Source organism: Pezoporus flaviventris, unplaced genomic scaffold (assembly GCF_033815535.1).
Source record: "Pezoporus flaviventris isolate CSIRO_AGI_PZ_B2104156 unplaced genomic scaffold, CSIRO_AGI_Pfla_v1 ptg000002l, whole genome shotgun sequence".
Taxonomy (NCBI): domain Eukaryota; kingdom Metazoa; phylum Chordata; class Aves; order Psittaciformes; family Psittacidae; genus Pezoporus; species Pezoporus flaviventris.
Genome location: NW_026892550.1, coordinates 22,172,830 through 22,181,728, shown reverse-complemented (window position 1 = coordinate 22,181,728; position 8,899 = coordinate 22,172,830). Strand labels below are relative to the sequence as shown.

General features: G+C 45.6%; 1 protein-coding gene across 2 annotated transcripts; it reads right to left on the bottom strand.

Annotated features, from left to right (window-relative positions):
- Positions 1–3,617: 3,617 nt before the first annotated feature.
- UCHL1 (ubiquitin C-terminal hydrolase L1) lies at positions 3,618–8,664 on the bottom strand. 2 transcript variants are annotated; one of them, XM_061471582.1, is made up of 9 exons: positions 8,575–8,664; positions 8,449–8,460; positions 7,951–8,079; positions 6,680–6,830; positions 5,306–5,391; positions 5,183–5,230; positions 4,732–4,801; positions 4,323–4,381; positions 3,618–4,041 (listed from the first exon to the last, which is right to left on the bottom strand). In XM_061471582.1, the coding sequence occupies exons 1-9, from the start codon at positions 8,605–8,607 to the stop codon at positions 3,955–3,957; spliced, it is 675 nt and encodes a 224-aa protein (XP_061327566.1). In that variant the 5' UTR covers positions 8,608–8,664; the 3' UTR covers positions 3,618–3,954. The 2 variants fall into 2 exon arrangements, with proteins under 2 accessions (XP_061327566.1, XP_061327574.1); XM_061471590.1 differs by lacking the exon at positions 8,449–8,460 and having other exon boundaries at positions 8,575–8,632.
- Positions 8,665–8,899: the final 235 nt, after the last annotated feature.

The following is an 8,899-nucleotide window of genomic DNA, read 5'->3' as shown; positions in this document are numbered from 1 at the left end:
CACCAGGAGAGGGATGCTGTGTCCACAGGGTTTAGTGTGAAACTCCTGTTTTCTCCCTATGCCCAGTACAGGGGCTGGTGGAACTGGGTCCTGGAGCTCCCCAGTGCCTGTGCATCAAAGACAGAGGATATAATGTCTGGTTCCCTTTTTCAGGTAACTACTTCTCCATCTTAAGTATTTATAGACTGATAAACAGGTCTGTTTATCAATCTAAAAAAGCCAGATGCTGCTGGAGTTATTCCCCACTCTTTCTTTCTTTTTCAGAAAGGAAACTCCCCCCAGAAAGAATCCTATTTAGCATGGAAATAGTACTGCATATACTGTACTGCACTATGTACGACAAAGACGTGCATGGTGCTGTTTCAGCTGCAAATAACTTACGAACCCAGGCCAAAGGCTATTGAAATGCATGAGGCTTTGGACGTTGCATCATGCCTAAGGTAACTTTTGACTAAAATAAGGGTTGGCTATTTGGCTCTGAAATCGGAAGCGTGCTTAAGCAAGTGAGTGCTCCCACTAGAAGGAGTAGGTCTACCTGCGCACTTTATATACGTGGCTGAATAAAATTGGGCCTGGATCTGTTTCACCTCTGGGAACGCCTAAATCAGACTTGTGGCTGAAAGTTTCGCAATGCTGCCACCTACAGAATAGGTTAACTACAGCTTTCAACACAGGAGAGAAAACTAAGGAAATAATAGTTTGGTTCTAAAACCAGCAGTGTGCAGGTCTAAACAGGTAAACCTGAAATCCTAACTGAGATTCTGAAATATTTCTCAAATATTTCCAAGGATAGTTCTATATGTTAACTGTTAAAAGTCTGCTCTGGAAGGCTGCACAAAAATGGCAGGAACCTGTTAATTCAAATTTGATCAATAGATTTCTCACACATCTGGAAGAGCAGCAGCGGCTGCTGCCAGTCACAGATTCCTTTCAGAGCAGGCATAAAGCACAAAACAGGTTTCACAAGCTCCCGCCCTTCTCAGTAGCTATCACAGTGAAAATTCAGGGGTAAATTCAGGAAATACACATTGGGTTTTAGATGGGAAGTAGAGAGGGTCAAAAGACCTAACTTAATTAAGGAGGATGCACAGTAAATTCAGGAAAGGTAACAGTTCCATATGGAACTACAGATTGGAGATAAAAATACAGAGAGGGGAAAACAAGGAGAGGCAAGAAACAAAATAAGCCTCACTTCAGATAAGATGTGACCAACAGAAAATATTACATCACCACAGAGCATTTGCTCATGAAAACATGTTTTGATACCTGGCACTCTGGAAAAGCCTAGACATTTACACCTCCTGGTTCAAACACTTCTGCTAGACTGTGAAACAACAGGCAAAGACTGACGCTTGAAAACTTGCAAATAGGTAAACCTCTTAGTAAATATGCATGAAAATAATTTTTGAGCTTACACACACCTGGTATGACCCTAAAACATTTTCCATGTTTTCTACTTATGGCTTATTCTGTATGGTTTTAACTTGGTACTGTTACTATGGCAAAAGTTTCCATCTATGCAGCTTACAGATCCTCACCCATTGTCCACGACCTCCTTCTTCTGAAGCAACTCTCTCCCAACTCCTCAGATATCCACCAACTCATTTTCCTCTTTTTACCCAGGCTGTTCTAAAGTAAAGCCCAGCTGTTTAGCTGCCCCGATGGTAATTTTAGCAGGGGCAAACAGCCTTGCTAGCGATGTTACACAAGTGGATGGGTAACATTCATTCCTTATTTGTTCTCGGTATTTCCATCCTGTGAAGCTGTACCTGGAACCAGAAGGTAAGAAAGTAAGAAAGGTCTGTCAGAACCCTTTGCCTTGTTTTTCCAAGTGGCCAAAATTATTGAAGTGTTGCCTTTCAGCAGATCCTTAACCCAAATACTTGAGCAAGAGTAAAAAAGTTTTATGAAACAAGAATAACTTCAGTAGCCCTAGAGATTTATATTGCTAGATTAAAAAAACCAAAAAACCACAACCAAAAAACCACCAAAACCCAGACCACCACCACAAAACCAGAAACATTTTACTGCTGCAATGACAGTAGAAATACGGTATTATGTCAGAGGCACTTCCAGGTTGTGTCAGCATGAACTGCCTGCCTGTACACAGGCAGTTACAGCAGGTACCCTTGGCAATGGCCTTAAAGGCAGGTGAAGGGTTCCCTGTGGAATTAAAGCATGCTCCCCCAGGTACAGCATACAGCTGACTGAGTTCTGTATTCTCTCATATCCTCTCCTCAGCCCATACCTGGTTTTTATTGCTCCTTCCATCCTCCTTCCATCCTCCTGTGGTCACACCACATATGTTTCCTCTCTTGCAAGTTTTGTTGCTAAGCAGCCTGAGCTGCAGGCATGGCTCTGAGCCTACCCTGGAGCAGGAGGCTGCAGGAGATTCTCCAGGCCTCCCTCCACCCTGTGACAGCTTCTACTAACAGGCAGAGCAAAATTGCTGTTGTAGAGAACAGTGAGTAACACCCAACAGACATCTTCTCAGCAGGTAACATTCACCTCCCTGCTAACAGAATCTAATGTTCAGAATTACATACTCTGAACTTCAGCTGAGCCTCAGAATTCGAATTAAGATGTGTTGCAACCGCCTGCTAGCTTCAGCTATCAGGTAATTATATGGGCAGTAATAAAGCCCAATACTAAACATCTTCAGACCATGCAACTGCTTTAATTACAGCTTCTATTTCGAATCACCCTGCAAAGAAGCCTGGAAGAAAGAATCGTCTGCAGCATACACAGAGCACCAGCAACCACCCAAGAACTTAAGTTACCCAGCACAATACAACATGACTGGCAGGCACAAGCTAGGACATAATGCATCAGAAGAAAGTCCCAAGCTAAAGTGTGTTTTATCCCTTCTTACAGCTACCTGAAGTACCACCAAATTGTTGGAGGCAAGTAGCTAGACTTAGGAAGAACAGTTTCCACAAAAAGTCAGTTGAGGCCAAGGAGTATGTAGTATATATTAAATCTCTCCACCTTAAACCTAAAATTCTATTTTGCTATTAATTCACGTAGTGTCAGTTTCTCCTTTAAAGTTATCTGGTAAGGAACAGGTAGCATAGCCTTTCAAGGCCTTCCTAATGAAAATCAGAAGTTAGTAAGCGCACACTGGCTAGCTGAGAATTGTGTTCAGCATTAGCCAGATTTCTTTCAGTTCAAGGTAGGGAAAAAATCCTGTTCCAATACTGTCTCCCATTAGGAAACACAACACCAACCAATTCACTGGGTATGCTATTACTTGTAGCACTAATACAAACAGCCTCTGTTTAAGAGCAGACAGGTTTAAGCTGATATCTGAGTGTTAATTTACTACACTTTACCCCTCTAAAAATATATTCAGGGTGACAAACTGCAGCTTAACAGTTTCAGACTGGACATTAGGGAAAGCTTTACCAGAAGGGTAGCGCAGCACTGGAACGTGTTACACACACATGTGCATGTCTCCCATCACTGGAGGTCTTCAGGACACTAGATACAGGAGTTGCCCTGATAACGTGATAACATTAACTTTTTGCTCAGCAGAGAGCTTTGAGGGTCGTTTTTAAAAAAGGTTTATAGAGGATTTCACACAACTTTTGGAGAAAGTTAGTGATCACTTTAGACCATTTGACTTCCAGCAGAACATTTTATTCTCATTAAGGACAAGGAAATATCAACCAACAGCTCAATTAACATGACACAGATTAAAGAAGCCCTGTTAAGCATTTTCTACTTAACATGTGAAAAAAGTCTACAGACATCTGATGTGTCCAAACTGTTCACATTAAAACTTGAGCTCATCCTTCAGCGTAAGCTCAGCTGATGTTGCTCCTGTGTACAGCAAAAGGTGGAAACGATTTAAGTTACCAGAACAGCTGTGTTTAACAAGTACTGAAGCACTGGAGTTTAGACTGCATTTACTGGTGTGCTATTAGACTGCTTTCCTTGCATCTCTTCAGAGTCTCAGGCAGACTTGCAGAAAGCCACAGCAGAAAAACGAACTTCTCCTTTTTCACGTTCTGTAAATTGTCTGCAGATCTTTGCAGAATCCTTGGCAGAAAAAAAAGCTGTTTAGATTATCAGAATACACCTGCTACAGAGACCAAGTCTTTACAGCTCTACTCTGGGTCCCACCAAGTTTTCAACTCCTGCATTACCAGCTAATAGACAAGGTTATCTAGCTCTGTGGCACAGTACTACCTTGTTACCACTGCGTAAGAAGCACCAACTTGTACAGCAAGCCAGCACAGCTCCTATACACTGAATGCATTGCTCTCACCCTTCTATAAGCCTTGTTTTCAGGGAAACAAGCAACAAGGGAGAAGTCTTACCTTCAACAGCAAGTCGGCTGAGCTTGTGCCATGGTTTACAGGGAACGGCATGCGCCCATCTATGAAAGAAAGCCCTATCACCAAGAGTACTTACTGCTTCTGAATTAGCAGAACTGAGCATAGTGGGACCAAGATACAAGTACACTCAAAGACACCAGGGAGGTCAGAACAAGTCCCTTTGAGTGAGAAAGGGACAAAGTACTGCCAGCACTATAGGAGATGATATGCTTTACAAGAGGGCCTGGCCTTCAGTGCAACCCACCTCTAGTTAAAACCTTCAAGTGAAGGTGTAAGTTATTTATTGGCTTTGAGAGCCTCAGCAAACAGCTTAACTAGCACCAAGTTAAGCCCCCAGGGTTGTACAGTGTAAGGTAGGCCCAGTCCAACTACAGAGTTCTCAGAACCTTACCCAATTCATACAGATGTCCATCCACATTGGCAAACAGGATGAAATGGAAGTTCACACTGTTGTCCTCAACCTTGGGAAAGACCATTAGATACATTTGTTAGATTGTTAAAAGCCAAGCACTGCGGACCCTACTTGTAACTGCAAGACAGAGGAAATGTCCACAGCAAAGAAACAACAAAGCACTGAAGTTCAACTGAAGAGGTCTCTGCAAGACCTCTACAAGGTCAAGCACCAGAAATCCTACTGTATGGTCACATTTTCAGTCCAGATCTGAAACCAAATTTTCAGTCCATTTTTGAGGAAGAAACTGCGGCATGAGCATGTGCCCTTAAGTCACTCACTTCTTTCCTCACAAGCTATACCAATTATCTGCCACAAAAAATCTGTACTGCTCTACTACCTTCATTAATTCCGCACCCCTCCCCCAAGATTCTACACATTCATCTCTTACCCGACATTGTCCTTCTTGTGCAACAGAATTGTGGACTTCTTGTATAGCCTTAAGAGAAAGCAGACACAAGTTATTACATACTTAAGTGCTGACAGCTGTCAGAAGTTTATGTAGTTCATGTACCTTATTATTTGCAAAATGTTTTGCTCTCTCTTCAGGAGACAGACCAGCTGTTTCATCAAGAAACTTCTTCAGGACAGACCCCTCATCTGCACAAGATGATCAAAGATTTTATTCAGTATATGTAAAACATCAGTTACAGTTCAGATGCAGCCCACAGTAATCAAAGCTTGTTGCATTCAGCCTGGAACTATCCAGCATAAGCATATTGTAACTGCCACTTGAAGCTAGTTATCCAGAAGCTATCAACAACAATCCTACACAAACAGCTGAGTTTGAGTGCTTCAGAGTACTCCAGCTGCTTTGAATTCACTTTCAAATGGGATTTAGCTTTTCTGACTCCCCCTTTGCAGATTTGGCAGGTGTTCGGTCCCGCTTTGGAGAAAACTCAAGAAAGGTGCCAGCTGCAAGGACACTGAAATATCAACCAACAGAATACGGGTAGCTGAAACTAAGTTGTCTCAGTGTCTTCCAATGAATACAGCACTTGCTCATGATGGGCTTACTTTGGTTTTCCAGAACATAAGCTAGTAATGCAGTACTAAAGTGCACAGAGTTCTAATCTTACATGAAAGACATGCTGCATCATTCATATTGCTCATCAAGACTGTGTTATTTCAGAGAATCCTTTTCAGAAGAATAAAGCAAAGCTACTCTCATTAAGCCTTCCATAGCTTAAGAAGGAATCCCACATCACCCAGAGGGTTCAATTTCTCTTGGAATAAAGTTATTATTCAAAGACCAGAGAATTATAAAATGTTTCCTGGACTCTTTTGTACTTTTGACAAGCACTTGTAATCTTACACCCTAGGAGTTTCCAGCCACAAGTTGCCTAATCCAGTTTTATATCCTCTTCTATAGGAAGAGGACAATCAAACTATTACCTCTGCAAAAGAGGTCTGCTTTAAGACCTTTATCATCCTGTGTTACTTTGCCAGCAAGAAGAAAGCATGTTTTAGACTAATTCATAGGCTACCCCGAACAAGTTGTTCAAACTAGACATAAGCAGCATGAAAAACCTCAGTTGACATCAATGCTAATGTCAATAGCTACTTCTGAACATGATGCTTCCTAATTACAGTCTTTGGCCAGTCCTATTATGTGTCCTTTTCTCCTGCACTGCTCACTAGGATGATACCTCTGCAGCTGCCAGACAGGAGCTGAAGTACATTCCCTTCTGTGATTCAGGCAGTAGATGAGACCATATGCCTCTTCAAGGGCTGAAGACTCGCCAACTGAAGCAGTACAGCATGCCTTAGTTTAGCTTGTAAGAAAGCCCCAAGGCCTCCAATAGCCCATACCCACTCAATCTTTCCGTCATATTAAAAAAAAAAAAAAAGATGGGAATTCAAAGCACTTCAGAGCATTCATACTCACCAAGGTTCAGCTTGTCTTTGTTATTAGCAACTGCATGTATCAGACCAATTGTCCCACAGGAGTTGCTGACTGTCTGCTTCAGGAAATACACCTTGGAATTGATTTCTTGGTTCTTTATTTTCTCAGTCTGTTGTTTCCTGAAGTTCTCATGCTGCAAACATGTAACTGTTAAGCATTTCATCACAGGGATATTTTTTATTGTGCAAACTACTAGCAGTAGCTCTGCAGGAGAATCAATACCAGCACTGGACAAGGTTTTATCCAGAAATTCATCACTGCAGCACAGGTCCAGCAAAGCATTTGTCTATACCAGATGCTGGCCAAGTCTTAATGGACTACCTGCATGACTCAGTGATACCTAAAGGAACTGTTCTTAGCCTCTCCATCTGTTCTGTACACCGGAAATGGTTTCGGGTGGGTAATCATATAATGAAGAGACCCTTTTGTATCATCTTTCAATAGTTTTTGTCCATTTAATGAAACGACTTGTCATGTTTTTGCATAGTTTGCCTTTTTACCTTTAGTTTAATTCCCTGTATGAATCCCCCCGGTAAGAGTAATGGATGAAAAAAAAGGCGTAAATACCATCACTACTGAAAGGCTATAATCCTTCCTTTAAAGGACCCATTAAATATATTTTGAAATGAAGTCCATCTTATCTACTTCCTTAGTATCGATTGCACTAAGTGCATTTATCATACGTAAGTAACTCAGGCCTCTCCAGATGCAATGATTCAGCATTGTAACAGCATTGCTATTTCTCACACCGAGGACCACTTGTGGGTTTTTTGCCAGCCCAATATACAAAGTATAAGAGCAGCATTGGAGTAAAAGGCCTTGTTTTGTTGTTCAGCTCATTTTACGTCATACTATTTGGAAGCTGAGGCCAGGCACCCAGTATGTACTGCCTACCACCCACCTACAGCCCTAGTGCAAGCCAAACCCACTTCCAACCATCTGATGCTTCAGAAGATGACACAGGCACACTCCTGACAGCAACCAGCATTACCTGCTGACAACTAGTGGCTACAGACAGTGCTGCTAACAACAGCCTGCCTTTTACTCCAGGGGCATTTGGGCCATACATGGCTTAGTCAGCCTGCTCAGGGAAACAGCAGAAACCCCAAGAGCTACAGCTGTTCCACAGCACTAGGGCAGCCAAAGGCTTGGTGCCTGAACGCAGCCCATTCAGCTGCGGCTGCAGAGGTCCTGTGGGGCAGACGGCCCCGAGAGACACAGCAACCACCTCCACCGCGGGAAGCACCACCCACCTGCTCCGTGAGGGGGAACAGCAGGAGCAGCGCGCAGGCTGGGGTCGGCACAGCACCAAGCGCCTCCTCTTCGAAGCCCAGCACATCCACGAAGCGCCAGCCGGGACCCACCCCGAGGCGGGACAGCACCTGCACGGGGTACACTGAGCGGGTGGCACGGCCAAGGCATCCTCCCCACCTCGTGTCCCCACCCCCCAACATCTGGGCCCGGCCATTCCCCCCCTCCCGCCGCGCCCCAGTGACACAGCACAACGCGCGGCACCACGGTGCCACCTGCCGGCCGCGCCCGGGTGCTGCCTCAGGCACCACCTGCCCGAGGGGGCGCGCCGGGCGGAGGGTGCAGCCTCAGGGCCGCTCCGCAGGTGCGGCCGCGCCCGGCACAGCAGTGCGGTACCGCTCCGCGCCCGGCGGCGCTGCCCCGCAGGGCGGGATGCTGAGGGATGGATGGAGAAGATGCGGCGCGCGCCCGCCGGCGGCGTTCCTGCGACAAGGACTCACTTTGTTCAGCATCTGGAAGACAATGTGAGAAGAGAGGGGTGAGTGCCGGGGAGAGGCGGCGCCCCACCACCCCTCCCGGGCCACAGCCCCCTGCCCCGAGCCCCTTCCCCGCCGCTCCTCTCACACCTCAGGATTGATTTCCATCGGCTGCCAGGCCATGGCTGCAGGGTGGAAGGAAGCCGGAAAGAAGCAGGCTGCGCCCCAACCACCACGACGTTCTCCTCAACGCAAGCCCCGATACTCCCCACCGACGTCGACACAGGCGCAGAGCCCCCCACCCGGCTGTTATATAGGGGCGGGCTGGCCCACTCTACGCCGCGACGGGGGGAGAGGGAGGAGCAGAGCACGACCAAGGGACGGGGGGGGGGGGCGGGGGCCGCTGTGCCAGCAGCATCCCGGGCAGGCGCGTGCCCAGCGGAGGGAAGGGCTCGCGGTAGGGGAGTCAGTGTCG

Bases quoted from the DNA above. Each gene is read 5' to 3' on its own strand.
- UCHL1 (XM_061471582.1), bottom strand. From the start codon at position 8,607: ATGGCCTGGCAGCCGATGGAAATCAATCCTGAG. The intron at 5,231-5,305 runs GTACATGAACTA...CTTTCTCTTAAG, and splicing joins AACATTTTGCAAATAATAAG to GCTATACAAGAAGTCCACAA. The intron at 4,802-5,182 runs GTAAGAGATGAA...GTCTTTCCCAAG, and splicing joins CACAAGAAGGACAATGTCGG to GTTGAGGACAACAGTGTGAA.